The sequence below is a fragment of the Rhinopithecus roxellana genome, chromosome 5 (assembly GCF_007565055.1).
Source record: "Rhinopithecus roxellana isolate Shanxi Qingling chromosome 5, ASM756505v1, whole genome shotgun sequence".
NCBI classification, from domain to species: domain Eukaryota; kingdom Metazoa; phylum Chordata; class Mammalia; order Primates; family Cercopithecidae; genus Rhinopithecus; species Rhinopithecus roxellana.
In genome coordinates, this window is record NC_044553.1 from 119,097,987 (window position 1) to 119,115,292 (window position 17,306).

At 40.4% G+C, this 17,306-nt stretch overlaps 1 protein-coding gene across 3 annotated transcripts in view; it reads left to right on the plus strand.

Annotated features, from left to right (window-relative positions):
* Positions 1-2,183: 2,183 nt before the first annotated feature.
* FANCI (FA complementation group I) overlaps positions 2,184-17,306 on the plus strand; it is an 83,799-nt gene continuing 68,676 nt past the window's right edge. Inside the window, exons 1-3 of one of the 3 annotated variants that reach the window (XM_010378639.2) lie at positions 2,184-2,261; positions 5,824-5,926; positions 17,162-17,234. In XM_010378639.2, the coding sequence (XP_010376941.1) occupies positions 5,843-5,926; positions 17,162-17,234 (157 nt within the window). In that variant the 5' untranslated portion in view covers positions 2,184-2,261; positions 5,824-5,842. Of the gene's footprint in view, positions 2,262-2,784; positions 2,874-5,823; positions 5,927-17,161; positions 17,235-17,306 lie in introns of those variants that run through there. The other 2 variants (XM_030930244.1, XM_030930245.1) reach the window with 2 other exon arrangements.

The following is a 17,306-nucleotide window of genomic DNA, read 5'->3' on the forward strand; positions in this document are numbered from 1 at the left end:
CATACCTTCCTTTAGATCATGCTCTAGGTACCTACTTAACCATCCTCAAATTTGCTTCCAGGGCCCAGATAGGCCTTTTCCTAGGTCCACCCTCCCTAGAGTGGACCTGCTAGTATGTATAGCTCTAGACCCAAAGGGTAGCTACAGGGCAGCTTTGTGGGGGAGTCATGGTGTGGATCTTCAGGCTGGGTGTCCACATGCAGGCATAGGAAGCCTAAGACCTCACACTGCAGGACTGAGTTGGGAATGGTAAGGGGATTTCATTTGTACTTTTTCTCTGGACTCCTGTAAATATTAATAGCTATAATGTTGTTAGATAAACAAGTACTATTGACAAGGTCTGAAGAACATTTAGTTCCATTACTGTAAACCTGTTTTTAACTGGCTGTATTTTCTAGAATGAGTGTATCACTAGCTTCTCAGTGTATAGTGTCTAGTTGATGAAACAGACGGATAAGATTTGCTCCTTAATTAAGGAAGCCTGCACCAGGGTGAAATAACCATTGTTGTTCACCTGAATGAATCTGTTCTTTTCTTTTGCATATGTAACACCTATTAATGCAAATAGAAAACACAGATGATACATTCGTGCAACAAGGGGAGACAAGAGCCCTGAAGCATCAATGCCAATGGGTAGACACACAAGCAATTCAGTAAGTAAGTCTGGGATACGCCAGTGGAGGCTCTGAGAGGCTAATGAGCCTGTCCTAGCTAACCAGACCCACAGATTCATGGCTGAATCCCACAAGTAGCCTGGGAGATTTTGTGGGGAGATGAGACAAAGTAATCTGTCTCCTTGGCAAGGTAAAGGATTCCTTTCAGGAATCATCTTCTACCTCAAGCTGCCGTGTTAATTAAACATCACAACTCAGTATTGGGACAGAAATGTAGAAGGAAAAAAATGCGGAAGGGTCACAAGCAAGGAGCAGGTCTAGACAGCTGAGAGGCACCATCCTCCTCCAACAGCTATGTTTCTTCAATAACTGGCCATGTAGACCCGTTCTACTCCTGCGCACTGGAAGTCGAGTCAGGCTCCATACTGAGTGCTCCCTGATCTTAGCATTCCTTCCCTAAGGCACCTCAAATTTGGTGAGTTCAAATCTGAAGGGTTCATTGTCACCCCATCATCATTTTCCGGTGCTCCCTGTGTTAGTCAACTGCAGGATTAACTCCCCACCCCCAACCCCAGTCGCTCAAGCCTGAACATTCCTCAACAACTCCCACACCCCCTCAAATCCGGATATTTGGGCTTCCTAAATCTCTACCTCCTAATCTCTTTCACATGCAGTCCACTCCTCCCTTTCTGTCCCCATTGCCGCGGTTGGTCCACCACCACCTATCTCTGGGACAATTTACAGTCTCCTAAGGGGTCCTGCCTTCGGTCCTCCCCAACTGGCTCATCTCTTTTGAACAGTTTCTGCGGTACTCACCTGCCGGAGATAGCATTCTACAATGTGAACATAGTCATGTCCTTCCCCTTCAGCGGTTCCCCAGTGCCCCCAATGTGAAAAGGAGTTACAAATCCCTGCCTTCCCACTCCCACCCAGCACCTTCGCCTTCTGAACTGGCCAGGGGCTCTCTTGCTTGCTTGTTGCTCTCAGACCCTTTGCACAAGGTGATCCGTCAACCCAAAACAGAATCTCGGCCCACCCTCTGTCGGTCTTCGCTCTACTGTCAGTTGTTCATTTAACAAATATTGTATGCTTTTACCAGGCTACGCGCTAAACGCTGGGGTTACGCAAGGGGAGCGCAAGACAAAACAAAACAAAGAACAAACAAAAACCACAACCCACAAAAGTCCATTAAGACCCCTAGTAACAGGGGGCTTACATCTGAGGGGTTACTGTCTCTTGGCACAAGGTGGAGTATGAAATCCGCCTCTGCCTTCCAGACTTTTCCAATGCCAAGACCTGCAGGGCCACCAGTTGTGAGTCCCCTCCCGCACTGACTACTCCCGCAACAGGACACGAGGGAAGCTGAACCTGTCGGGACACAGCGCCGGGCACGCTCGGCAATCCCGAGCGCGTGCTCATCGGCAATCCCAAGCGCGAGTTCGGACAGGCAGCGCCCCCCTCCGACTGTGAGGGGTGACATTCTAGAACTCCGTACGCTTCCCAGCACAACCTTGAGTCTTCATCTTACACCCCGCCCGCTGGCACCCGGACGGCGGAAGTGAGCCGCGAGGGCGGAACTTGTTGTTACGGGTAACGGAAGTGTGGCGGCGTTGGGTTGAGCGGGCTTTTTGGAAGTTTGTGGCGGAGGTGAGGTCGTGGTGACTGCAGAGAGGCTCGCGAGTTTCTCGGGCTCGGGCTGTGGGACTGGGCCCCTAGGAGGGAGCGGTTCCGTGGGGGAAAGGAGGCTCGTGTTCTGACTTGGCGTTCTGTGGTCTGGAAAGTAGACGCTCTCCGCTGTCTCCCGCTGCCTGCTTCAGCTTTTGCAGTTCCCTCCTAGGGGTGTGCCTCAGTGGGAGCCCCTCCTGTTAAATTCTTCTCCCTTGGTCGAGGTTCAGCTCTTCTGAGAAATTTCCCTTAACCTTGCTTTGCATTTGTTGTCCGGTCACGGTCTCCATCACTAGCTGCTGCGTGTTATAGTTTCTGTATTTGCGTTCACGGCTTGTTAACTGAAGAACCCGGAAGGGAAGGCCGCAGCGTTTCCCGCCGGCGGGGCTCTGCCATTCTCGGATCTTGACTTCAGATCTCTGATGCTCTCCGGCGTCTCTTGACAAGAAATTTACTTCGCGCTCAGGGAATTCACAGCTACCCGCCTGTGGTCTTACCTCTGGTTTTAGGATGATTTTAGCAAATGTGCCTAGATTGATTTAAACGTATTCCCCTCCGAAGCCGCCTGTCCCTTCTGGCTGGACACCTTATTAGGTTGGTGTGCCCTATTTGCATCCAGTAGTTCAAAGCATGAGATCTTGGAGTCTGGAGCTGGACAGACTTGGGTTTCACTTCTCTCTGTGCCACTTGCTAGCCTTCTAATCTTGGGGGAAATTCCCTAATATCTGAATCCCAAAAATTGTTCATTTAAAATGGGGCTAATATTACACCTACCTAATAGGTGGTGGTGTGAGGGTCATGTTAATGAACGTAAAGTGTTGGGCCCAGTGTCTTCCCTATTATAGGGGTTCAATAATTTGTTCAACAAATATTTGTTAGTTACCTAGTTTGAGCTAGGTAGTGTTAAGTGCTGGAGATACAGTGATAAAAACAGCTACGGTCTCTGTCCTTACGGGACTTATAGTCTAGTGGGAGATAACATTTGTTAATCTGATAATTACACATGTAATATTAAAAATTGGTGACAGTATGTAAGAGAGTTTACTGGTGCCATGAGAGGATGTACTACAGAAACGTTTAACCTAGACTGAGCTTTATATATATATATATATATATTTTTTTTTTTTTTTTTTTTTTTTTTTTTGAGATGGAGTCTCGCTCTGTCGCCAGGCTGGAGTGCAGTGGCGCTATCTTGGCTCACTGCAACCTCCACCTCCTGAGTTCAAGTGATTCTCCTGCCTCAGCCTCCCGAGTAGCTGGGACCACGGGTGTGCGTCACCACGCCCAGCTAATTTTTTTGTACTTTTAGTAGAGACGGGGTTTCACCATGTTGGCCAGGATGGCCTTGATCTCTTGACCTCGTGATCCGCCCTCTTTGGCCTCCCAAAATGCTGAGATTACAGGCGTGAGCTACTGCGCCTGGCCTAGATTGACCTTTTAAGGAGATGTGTATTGAGCTGAGATCTGAAGAATTTGTAGGAATTAGTAATAAACGATTAGGGGGCAGTGGATGGAAAGAGGAATATTTATTTAAGTTCCAGATGGAAACATGTGGAAGGGCCTGTGGCAGAAAGAACTTGGAGATTTAAAGGACTGGAAGCAATTCTGTATGGCTGGAGCAGAGTGATGAAGGGGAGTTAGCCATGGGTCAGACTTTGCAGGACTTAATTTTATCCTTACTTAACGATTTGGGACTGATAAGAAAGCAATGGAAGCCACTGAAGAACTTTAAGATGAGGATGGCATGGAGGGAAGATAAGTCAGATAATCAGGTTTGTGTTTCAAAAACATCACTTTAGTGGCTGCATAGAATGGGACAAGTTAGGAAACGATTGCAGTAGTTCAGGTGAGAGATGATGGGGGTTTGGAGTAATGTGTCTGTAGTGGAGATGAAGAAAAGTAGACAGATTTGGGAGATTTTTAGTAGGTAACATTGACAGGACTTGGAATGGATGTGGTGAAGGATGAAGGCAAAGTTGTTAAGAATGTTACCCAGGTTTCTGGTTTGAGCAGCTGAGTGGATGATGGTACCATTTATGGAGACGGGAAACACAGGAGGAAGAAGAGGAACAGATTTTCTTTCTACTAGGCTGTATTTCCCCCTTCTATTTTCATAGCTACTCACTGAATTCTATCTGCTTCATGTGCCTCCATTTCATCCCATCTTTTCTATTCTCCAGTCACCACCCTAGTACAAGTCTTTATTGTTTCCACTAAAATAACTTTCAAATGGTCTCTTAGCATTTGCTGTTTCTCCTTACCTTCTCCCCACTTTAATCTGCACAAAGATGCTAGTTTCTGTTTCTTCAAACACTTGCAATCTTGTGAGATTGTCTTTTGCTCAGAATTTTTTAATGGTTCTCAGTGATTTATGAAATAGAATCTAAATTCCTTAACCTGTTTACTCCCAGCCTATCTTTCCAGCCTTCCTACTCACTGTTTTCCTACTTGGATTCTATCTCAGCCATTTGACTCATTTTCCCCAAATAAATTTCTCATTTCCCATATGAATGCCTCTGTTCATAATACCCTTCTCAATAATGTATACAACCTGGTTGTCTTGACTATTTAAATTTAATCTCTAAGTTCCAGTTCAAGCTTTCCTCTGATGGGAAGCCTTGACATTTAAGAACACAATTACATCTTTTACCTTATTAACTTCTCACCTTTTCTTTCTTTTTTTCTTTTTTTTTTTTTAGACGGAGCCTCGCTCTGTCACCCAGGCTGGAGTGCAGTGGTGCGATCTCGGCTCATTGCAAGCTCCGCCTCCTGGGTTCACGCCATTCTCCTGCCTCAGCCTCCCAAGTAGCTGGGACTACAGGCGCCTCCCACCACATCCGGCTAATTTTTTGTGTGTTTTTAGTAGAGACAGACAGGGTTTCACCATGTTAGCCAGGATGGTCTTGATCTCCTGACCTAGTGATGTGCCTGCCTCAGCTTCCCAAAGTGCTGGGATTACAGGCGTAAACCACTGTGCCCCACCTCTATTTTTTTGTTTTTTTGAGGCAGGGTCTTACCTTGTTGCCTAGGCTGGAATACAGTGGCATGATCATAGCTCACTGCAGCGTCACACTCTTGGGCTCTCCTTCTCACTTGTTTTTATACCATTTAATTGGCACATAGCATTTATAGTGCTATTGGTTCATTTATTTGTCAAATACTTTATTACATGCTTATGATAATATATAATGTATTACATACTTGATATGCTGTTAAGTGGAAGCTTTGTTCTAGGTAGTATGGTGAGCAGATGATAACAAGTGTGGGCAAAAATTATGAAACCACTTGATTAGAATGTAGGTTCCTAATAAGGTAATTCCAGGGAATTTTCAAGATTATTTTGGTTAGCTTAAGAATCATCTCGCCACTGAACTTAAGAAGAAGAAGAAAAAAAACAATCACCTACTCAAAGATAGTTAGTCCTAAGTTTGTTGAGCACCCATTGCATGATAGGTATGAAATATTCAGTTAACAGGGAAGGAAAAAAAATCAAGTTTGTTCATTTCTGGGATCTTCACCCACCTCTGATGCTTTTCCCTTATAGTTCTGTGATATGAGCAACAATGGACCAGAAGATTTTATCTCTAGCAGCAGAAAAAACAGCAGACAAACTGCAAGAATTTCTTCAAACTCTGAGAGAAGATGATGTGAGTATTAGGAAGCATGTTCTGCTAAAAGTAAGTGTCAGGCGTGATGGCACATTCAAAGGACATGTGAGAAAGAAAAATGCTCCGTCTTCATCTACTCCCCATTCACCGTAGGAGACAAGGATTTATTTAATAATAATTTATAGAGGTAAAGAAATTGGGGTGAGGGAGTGAGAGAAATAGACAACTTGAGGGCATTTGTGACCAAATTTAAACCTGAAATAGCTTAAGAATAGAATGCTTTTACAACTGTATTTATAAAAGCAAATTAGTATACTTCTATCGTCCTTAGAACCACCCTATTTGAAGATAATATCCAGACTATAGTTATTGATTGAGACATTAGTTTTGCATTTTGATGCTTCTCTGTATTTTTCCTTAAGTTTATAAGCAGCAAAATATTTTGAGATTATTAGTAAAAATTAGGGCCTCTGTTTTCACTATAAGTGTAGGATTATAAAATGGGATAGTAATTGCCTTATATGTTAGGCTGTTTATTCTTCCTAATGTTCTTTCTCAGCTCCTTTTTCCATAATAAATGATCTCATCCTATCCAGGTCCCTGCCTGGAAAAGAATCCCTCTTCAAGGTATATGTATAAACAAGTAAAGACATTGAGTATCATGGGGTTTTTTTCTTTGTCAGTTGATGAGTATTATGTTTTTAAGGGAATTTTTATGTGTTAGTGTTGTAGTAATTGAAGCAAGGTGCATCTTAGCCTGTGTTATCTGACATACTAGGAATTGATGTAGGGTTGCTCTTTGATTTTTTTTTCTTTGAAATTATTGAAGACTGCCTTTATAGCTATTTTTTGAGATGGCTTGTTGCATGAGTTGTAACTTGAATCATTCTATAGACAAGATTCATTGAAACCAGCATTTAAATTATTTATTTAAAGTTTCATGCCTCAAATTGAAGGCATGAACACTGTCAAATTGAAGACAGTGTTCCAGTTGTATTCTGAGTCTAGGATAGAGTAGTGCTAATATTTCCCTCATTTTTCCATTAATGCAAAATCAGCTTTTTAACAGCAACATTATATTGTAGTCTCATTGCTCTTATTATTTATTTATTTATTTATTTTTGTATTTTTAATAGAGACAGGTTCACCATGGCCAGGCTGGTCTTGAACTCCTGACCTCAGGTGATCTGCCTGCCTCAGCCTCCCAGAGTGCTGGGATTATAGGTGTGAGCCACCATGCCTGGCCTTATTTTTGTATATGTTGATATTAAGCTAAGTTTCCTTTATCTCTGAAGTCCTTTTAGAACCCATGTTAAAAATGACATATGGGCCAGGCATGGTGGCTTATACCTGTAATCCCAGCACTTTGGGAAGATTCCTTCAGGCCAGGATTCGAGATCAGCTTAGGCAACATAGTGAGACCGGGTTTCTTGAAACAACAAACTTTGTGTCTGTTAACTGTCGTCTTTTTTTAGATTCATCTTGTTTTACTCCATCAAGGTCATTTTGTATGATTCTGTTAACCATATTAATCACCTTTTTATCCTCTACAAATTTGTTAAGCATGTCAGTAATATATGCATGCAGTTCATTTGATAAAATGATCCACAGAAGATGAACTCGAGTAAAAAAATTATAAAACACATAAAGAAGTCCTGTGGCAAGAAAGACTCCCACAGGACCAGAAATGGGAAAATTCATATTCAAGGATTTAGAGCAATCTGAAAAAAAACTTTAAATATTTAACACAAATACTTAATACAGTATTTAACTTTATTTTTTTATTTAGAGACAGGATCTCACTCTTGCCCAGGCTGGAGTGCAGTGGGGCGATCTCGGCACACTGCAGCCTCAACCTCCTGGACTCAAGTGATCCTCCCACCTTAGCCTCCTGAGTAGCTGGGAGTACGTGCATGTGCCACCATGTCCGACTAATTTTTGTATTTTTAGCGGAGATGGGGTTTCGCCATGCTTTCCAGGCTGGTCTTGAACTCCTGAGCTCAAGCAATCCACCCACGTCAGCCTCCTACAGTGCTGGGATTACATGTGTGAGCCACTCTGCCTAACTTAGTATTTAACATATTTGAAGATGTAAATGAAGGAATAGAACCCACAAAATAAGGGATGGATTTAGAAAACGATCAAGGAAAACTTCTTGAAATGAAAACCTCAGTAGATGGTTTAACAGTAGACGAAACATTGCTAAAGAGAAAATTAGTAAAGTGGAATACAGAGCTGAGGATAACTAAATAAAGCACAGATTGTAAAGAGGTGGAAAATATAAAGAATATTTGAAATATACGCAGAGAACTTTGATAATATATTTTCTTCTTAAACACATAGGCTGTTCATAAAAATTAATCATGTGTCATATACTAGAGCACAAAGAAAACATGGGTAGGTCCCATAAGGTAGAATTATTACAAACTATTCTCTGTGATCACAATGCAATAAAACTGGAAATGAAAACTGAAACTAAAAGTCAAAAAACAAAAGACACTTTTACCTGGAAATTAAAATGCCTTCTAAATAACTCTTGGATGAAAAGAGATACAAACAGAAATTACAGGATTTTTGAAGAATAATTACAGATAACAAAAATACTATATGTTAAAATCCATGGAATAATGTTAAAAACAACAGTGTTTAACAAATGAAATAATGAAATCAATACAAATGAAATAATGAAAATAAACAAATTCCCAACTCAAAAACCTAGAAAAAAGTAAACAACAACAAAAAACACAAAGAAACTACTAGAGATAAAAGTGGAAATTAATAGAGAACAGAAAAATAGTGGATCAAATTAATCAAAATCTTGGTTCTTTGAGGGAAAAAAACACCATTAATTAATATAATAAAACAGTGGAGTAAAAACATGCACAAAATGAGAAATGACAAGGGAGAAACGCTGTTAATACAGAGAAAATCTCAAAAAATACTGTGAGACTACGGTACATTTCTGTGCAAATAAATGTGAAAACCTAGAGGAAATGGATAATTTCTTAGGCACATACAGTTTAATAAAATTGAGCCAATTTGAGATGGAAAGCTTAAGCAGACCAGTTTCCATAGAAGAAAAGAGAAAGTTACGAAGGAACTACTTCATATAAAAACACCAGGCCCAGATAGTTTGACAGGAAACTTCTGTCAAACCTTTAAAGACCAGGTAGATAGTCCTAATGCTACATAAATTGTTTCAGAGCATAAATAATAAAGGAAAACTTCCAAGTACTTTGAATGAAGCAAGTATAACATTGAATTAAACAAATATAATGTTGATTTTTTATGCTGTCTTTATCAGGTATAACCCTAAACCTCATAAAGATAGCATAGAAAAAAGAGGTTATAGACTAATATCACTTATGAAGATTGATACAAAAGTCTTAAATATTAAGGGACAGATTGCAACACCACATTTTAAAAAATATACCATGATCAAGTGGGATTTAATAGCAGGAATACAAGGTTGGTTCAATATTTGAAAGTATATTACTATAAAAATTATACGATTATCTTCATGGATCACAGAAAGCCTTCGACAAAATTCAACACTCATTCCTAATAAAAACTTGAGAAAATCAGAATGGGTGGCTGTTTCCTTTACATCATGAAATGTATATATCTAAATTCTAGAGTCAGCATCTTAGTGGGAAACCATAGAGGCATTTCCTCTAAGGCTGGGAACAAAGCAATGATGCTTGCTGTCTCCACTACTGTGTAATGTTCTGGTTGGCTAGCCTATGCAGTTAACCTAGAGAAAACAATCACAGGCATGATAATAGAAACATAAAAGCTGAACGCGGTGGCTCACACCCATAATCCCAGTGCTTTGGGAGGCCAAGGTGGGCAGATCACTTGAGGTCAGGAGTTCTAAACCAGCCTGGTCAACATGGTGAAACCCCTTCTCTACTAAAAATACAAAAATTAGCTGGGCATGGTGGTGCATGCCTGTAGTCCCAGCTACTCGGGAAACTGAAGCAGAAGAATCACTTGAACCTGGGAGGTGGAGGTTGCAGTGAGCCCAGATTCCACCATTGCACTTCAGCCTGGGCAAACAAAAAAAAAGGAAAAGAAAGAAAGAAAAGAAAAATAAAATATAAAACATCTCTCTTTGTAGACGGCATGATAGTATACCTGGAAAACCCTGGAGAATCTGTGATAAAACCATCTATAAACAGAATTCATCAAGTATCAGAATATAAAATTAATATGCAAAAATCAGTAGCATTCATACATAATAGTCAGTTAGAAGATAAAGTTGGAAAACAGTCGGCCAGGCAGGGTGGCTCATGCCTGTAATCCCAGCACTTTGGGAGGCCGAGGCAGGCAGATCACCTGAGGTCAGGAGTTCTAAACCCGCCTGGCCAACATGGTGAAACCCCTTCTCTACTAAAAATACAAAAATTAGCTGCGCATGGTGGTCCGTCTCAAAAAAAAAGAAGATACAGTAAATGAGAAAGCCCCATTTACAATAGCAACAAAAAATAGGAATAAACCTGAGAAATGTCCAAAACCCATGTGAAAAAACTATGAAACACTTCTAAAGGACAAAAGTAGAAAACTAGGAAGATATCCCCTGTTTTTGATTGGGGAGTCTCAGCATCATGAAAATGTCGATTCTCCCCAAGTTAATTTATCAATTTAATACCAATAAAAATTCCATTGAGCTATTTTGTTTAACTAGATAAGCTGACTGTAAAATTCATATAGCAAATTGTACACACAGGAATAGTTATGGAAAAACTGGAAAGAGCTCTGAGGGAGGATTAACCCTAGCGGAGACTAAACACCACAAAAACTTTTATAAATAAGAGTGTGGTACTGGTACGTGAGTAGATGAACAGAAACGGAATAGGATACAAAGAATAGAATAGATAATGCATAAGAGTGGAAAGTCTCAAAATAGACCCAACTACAAGTAAAATCTAGTATATAATAAAATTACATCTTAAAAGAGTGAAATATAGTCTTTGACAAATGGTATTAGAACAACTGGGTGGACATTTGGAAAAAATAGATAAAATTAGATGTTTCTCATATTCAAGAGTAAGCTCCAAATGAATCAGAAATGTAAATGTAAAAAACAAATCTAAATAAATGTTAGGGCTGGGCACAGGGGCTTATCCCTGTAATCCCAGCACTTTGGGAGGCTGAGGTGGGAAGATCACTTGAGCCAGGAGGTTGAGATTACAGTGAGCTATGATATAACTGTGCCACTGCACTTCAACAGGGATGACAGTGAGACTCTGTCTCTTAAAAAAATAAATTAAATAAAAAACTAAGTATATGTTAGAAGAAAACATGGATGAATTTCTCCTTAAGTTCAGTGCAGTGAAAAGCTGTCTAACTATTGTACAACATATAGATGCAAAAAAAGATAAGTTTGTCAACATAAAAGTTAAAAAGTTTGTGTGGCCAGAAATACCATAAGCAGAGTCAAAAGACAAATGGCAAACTGGGAAAAAATATTTGTAAACATATCACAGATAAAGGATTAATATCCCTAATTCATAAATAACTTGGGGGAGATAAAAAATTATATTTAAAAAAGGCAAAAAACATGAGAATAATCACTAAAAGATATATAAAAAATGGCCTTAAACATAAGAAAATATTCTCAACTTCACTCATAATAAGATAAATGTAAATTAAAAAGATACTATTTCTTGTCTGATTGAGCCATTTGGGGGAAACAGGTACTCATTCATTGCTGGTAGGAATGAAAAATGGTATGACCATGGTTAGAATTTGGTAATACCCAGCAAAACTGCATATACATTTTCCCTCAACCCAGTCATCCCACTTCTAGGAAATGTGCAAAATGTGTAGTATTCTCCCTTTTATATGAAGAAGAAGAGAAAACATACATATGTCTGGGTATCATTACAAAAAAAAGAAACAAAGAATACTTTAACCATACTGAAGGTGGGGAGGGGAGAAAGAACTATTCTAAGTATTTTATTATCTACCCACAGTCTTGGTATGGGAGTGGTGGGGAAAAATACAAATCTTGAACTCTTTAGTGGGATTGTTTATTGTAGTGGTACTGGTGAAGCAATTTTGAAACTATTTTAGATGTAATAAACATGTTGATATTCAGAGTCAGTGTTCTTTCACTGGTAAAGGGACATGCAATTATGAAATGTAGGAAGGCAAGAAAGAATCCTGTGGAGACAGATTAAAAATAGAGGTACTGGGCGAGGCGCGGTGGCTCACGCCTGTAATCCCAGCACTTTGGGAGGCTGAGGCGGGCGGATCACGAGGTCAGGAGATCGAGACCATCCTGGCTAACACAGTGAAACCCCGCCTCTACTAAAAATACAAAAAAAAAAAATTAGCTGGGCGTGGTGGCGGGCGCCTGTAGTCCCAGCTACACCGGAGGCTGGGGCAGGAGAATGGCTTGAACCCGGGGGCGGGGCTTGCAGTGAGCGGAGATTGCGCCACTGCACTCCAGCCTGGGCAACAGAGCGAGACTCCGTCTCAAAAAAAAAAAAAAAAAAAAAAAGAAATAGAGGTACTGGTGTGAACTTAGGCTTTCTCAGATATGTGTATGTATATGTGTACATGTATTTTTCTTTTCTTTTTTTTTTTTGACATGGAGTCTTACTCTGTCGCCCAGGCTGGAGTGCAGTGGTGCAATCTCGGCTCACTGCAACCTCTGCTTCCTGGGTTCAGGTGATCCTCCTGCCTCAGCCTCCCGAGTAGCTGGGACTACAGGCACATGCCACCACACCTAGCTAATTTTTTTGTATTTTTTTTCGTAGAGATGAGGTTTCACCGTTGTTAGCCAGGATGGTCTGGATCTCCTGACCCGTGATCCGCCTGCCTTGGCCTCCCAAAGTGCTGGGATTACAGGTGTGAGCCACCATGCCTGGCCACGTGTATATTTTTGTGTGTATAAACGTGCATACATTTCCTTGCTCTCTCCACTGCAAGAACCATGAAGCAAAGATGCCATAGTTGCTCCATGTGGTGGCTCACGCCTGTAACCCCAACACTTTGGGAAACTGAATCGGTGGATCACTTGAGTCCAGGAGTTCAATACCAGTTTGGGCAACATGGTCAAATTCTGTCTCTCTAAAAGAAAAATAATAAATTTTAAAAAGATGCCATGGTAACAACAAACACACCCATCACCTAGATCTTTGCTGTTTCATAACCATTCCCCACTCAAGGGAACCAGGGCTCTTCAGAGAAATGGCTGAGTTGATTCTTGAGCAGGATGGATACAAGATTAACCTGGAACATCTTTCTATACCAGAAAGTAAAGAAGTGCGCAAAAAAGACAATGGGGGCATGTCACAAAGACACAAAAGCCAGCTTGAAGGGTTTTCCTTTGGCCAAATCTGGGACTATTTGAGCATCAAAATAATTAAGTTCAGTAATGAACCAGTGAAAATTACAGAGATGTATAAGTTCATACTAATAATTAATAAATAAGTAAATCACTTTGGGAGTTCAAGGAGGGAGGATCACTTGAGTCCAGGAGTTTGAGACCAGCTTGGACAACATAGTGAGACCCCACCTCTACAAACAAATAATTTAAAAAATTAGCATGGCATTTGGCACTTGCTTGTATTCCTAGCTAACTGGAGGGGTGCTGAGGCAGGAGAATTGCTGGAGCCCAGGAGTTTGAAGTTATAGTGAGCTATGATTGTGCCACTGCAGTCCAGCCAGGGTGACAAAGAAGACTCTGTCTCTAAGTAAGTAAGGTAAGTAAAGTAAGTAAATGAATACATGAGTAGAAAGGAGTTCTCTTACTTACAGTGCAGGAGTTGGAAAATCATTACTTTGCAATTGTCATGGTAAAGATTGAACCAGGCAAGAAATACCAATGAATGCTAAATCCAGGGGGACTTGAAAAACATTGATATGATACAATTAGTGAAGCTAAGAACCTTATTCCAATTCTCCCCAGTAATTATTTCACTAATGTTCTCTTTATGTTCCAGGATCCCACTCAGCATCCTACATCGCTCTTACTTGTCCTTTCCCCCTGATATCCTGCATTCTGCAACAGTTCTCAGTCTTTCCTTATCTCTGTTGATCATGATAGTCTTGAGGAGTATTGATTAGTTGTTTTGCTGAATGTGTCTTAATTAGGGCCTGTTTGGTATTGTCATGATTGGACCAAGGTTATGTATGCCTGGCATAAGGACCACAGAAATGTTACCATGCCCTTTTTAGTATATCGAATCACTGAGCTCTTGATGTCAGTGTCATTCCTGGTGATACTGACTTTGATAACCTGGTAACAGTGGTTTCTGCTGGGCTTTTCCATTTTACAGGGAGAAAATTAGATGAGGAGCAAGATATTTGCATGGTCCTAAAGTGTCTCCCTATAAATTGCTTACTGGTGGCAAAGGGACAGGGTGGGGGAAGTAATTATAAAGTGGGATCAGAATTAATATCACCAACGAGAGACAGATGGACATCATGTGCTTCCTGATGTGATACTCCCAGAATGACATGATATCACCTGTGTTCTTGTGAGACCGCACAAACTCAATCTAGCCACAAGGAAACATCAGACAACACAAAATGAGGAATATTCTATTTTTTTAAAAAAATAAAATTTATTTGGATTGTACTGTTAACTTGGTAGTTCTAGTCTGCCAATTAAAAATTTTAAAGCCTTCTGAGATAACAGGGATACTTAAATCTTACTTGCTCTATTTCTGAGCTTTAGAATGTAGTGAAAAGCATATTATGAACATGGTCAAAAGGAAGACTGAAGATCACACAAGTGGAAGGAGGAAGAAGGAGAGTAGAGGACAGAGACAATAGAAGAAAATTAACATTCGTTGAGTACTTGTCGTGTGTTAGGCTCCGTGCAAATTCTTTTACTCTTTATCTCAGTCCTTTGAGGTGGAGAAATGGACACACATAACAGATAAAATAACTTGCCTGAGGTTATATAGCTAGTAAATGGTATAGCTAGGATTTACATCCAGGGCTTCTGATTCTGGATCCAGCTTTTCTCCCCCCGCCTCCTATGCCACACTGCTTTCTGTTGAAACTGAACTATTTCAAAAAGAGTCAACAGCTTCTCAGCCTTAGTAGTGCTCATGTTTTGGCTTGGATAAATCTTTGTTGTGGGCGCACTGCAGAATGTTTGATAGCATCCCTTACCTCTACCCACTAGATTCCAACAGCACCCTTCCGCTGTGGCAACCAGAAATGTTTCTAGACATTGTATAGTGTCCCCTGGGGAACAAAAATCACTGGTTGAGAACTGCTGCTCTACAGGTTATGTCAAGGACCAAGTACTCTGTTGGAAGGTATAGGCAAGAGTAGTCAGATACTTCTTTATTATATATTTAATAGAGAGATGGACTCCAGCTAGAAACACCAGCTTCATGTACTTGTGGAAGAGATAGTTTATTGTTTTATTAGTCTTGGTTTCTGCGACACTTCTCTCCCTAGATTATCCTCCAGTGTTTTGGACCTCACTTTCTCCATTGTCTTTGCTGGCAGCTGCTTCTCTTTTTAACGACTGACTCTTGGTGTTTCTCTTCTCTTTATATTCTTTCCTGGATGGTCTCATCTGTTTCCATTGATGCTCCACATTGGCATATTTCATTGTCATCTACTTGGCACTTCCACTTGGATAATCTCAGAATAGTGGTTCTGAGCCTCACAGCAGACCTGAATCATAAACTGCGAGTAGAACCCAGAAATTTGTTTTAGTAAACTCTCAGGGTGATTTAGATGCTTCCTTAATCCCAGATTTTCACCACGTAAACGAATGGTGCCACTATTCACCCAGCTAGCTGAAGTCCTCCTTGATTTCTTCCTTCATCACCACCCACTACTTCACTTCCAAACTAAGGAATTTCTATTCTTAGTTCTCAAATATTTATCTTGGATCTATCTACTTTTCTTCATTTTCTGTATTAGTGTGCTAGGGCTGCTGTTACAAAGTACCACAAATTGGGTAGCTTAAATAGCAGCAATGTAATGTTTCACAGTTCTGGAGACTAGAAGCCCAAGATAAAGTGTTGTCAGGGTTGGTTCCTTTTGAGGGCTATGAGAATTTGTTCTGTGTCTCTTGCCTAGCTTCTGGTGGTTTGCTGGCAACCTTTAGCATTCCTTGGCTTGTATCACCTGATCTCTGCTTTCATCTTCACTTGGCATTCCCCCTGTTTGTGTTTCTGTGTCCAGAGTTCCCCTTTTTATAAGGGCATCAGTCATTGGAGTAGGCCCCATCCTAATGACATCAACTAATCACACCTACAAGAACCCAATTTCCAAATAAGGTCACATTCTGAAGTACTGGGGGTTAGAACTTCAACATATGAAATTTGGGGATGTGGGGAGGACACAATTCAATTCATAATGCCTCTATTACTTTGGTCTAGGCCGCTGTCATCTCTCTCTTAAACATGGTTGCAGTCTACTAACAGGTATCCCCATTTCACTCTTAAACCCCCATAACTCATTCTCCACACAAGGAGCAAGGATGATTTTTGAAAATACCATCTCACTTCCTTCTTTTCTCTTTAGTAACTTCTGTTGCATAGACAAAAGCTAAACTTCTATCATGGCCTGTAAGATTCTTCATAATCTGGTCCTTTCCCGTCTCTCTTCAAACTCATCTTCTACTATTCTTTTCTTTATTATTCTCCAGCCATATTGATTTTTTTTTTTTTTAAACAAGACTTTGGCCTCAAATATGCCAAGCTCTTTGCTTCTTCTTGGCCACTGCACATGATCATACTTCTATCTGGAATATCCTTCTCTAACTCCTTTGAATAATTAGCTCCTTCTTGTCCTCCAGGTCTCTACTTAAATGTCACCTACTTCAGAGAAGCTTCCCCTTACTACCCTAAATGAAGTTTCCTTCCTTTCCTCACTTATTATCTATCTCAGCCTCTTATTTGGTTCTTTTACAATTTTTTTTCTGCCATCCTTTCCCCTCCTGCTCTATTATAAACTCTGAGTCAAATTACTATGTCTGTCTTGTTCATCTTTATAACATGCCTAAGGAAAATAACATGCTCACAAAGTACTTGTTGGATGAATGTATGTTCCCAACTTAGTGCTGAGTGCTCCATAAATGTTTATAGAATGAGTATGAATAGATTTTAGTCTTGACAGTCCAGGATCATATTAAGATATACCCTCCTCTGTCTAAAAATTATGGTGTTTGTAATCCTTGGCATCTCTGAATGATCTGAACCTGACGGGAGTACTTTTGCATATGGAGTGTTTAGGTCATTGGGGTAAAAGACTGTTGCCAGAGACTTGTAGCTTTTTCTTTCTTTGCAGTTGACTAATCTCCTTCAGAATCAAGCAGTGAAAGGAAAAGTTGCTGGAGCACTCCTGAGAGCCATCTTCAAAGGTAATCATAATTAATGTAACTTCTGTCTATCTCCTGCATTCATTGGTAGATTTGTTTAGTTTTGGTACTTTT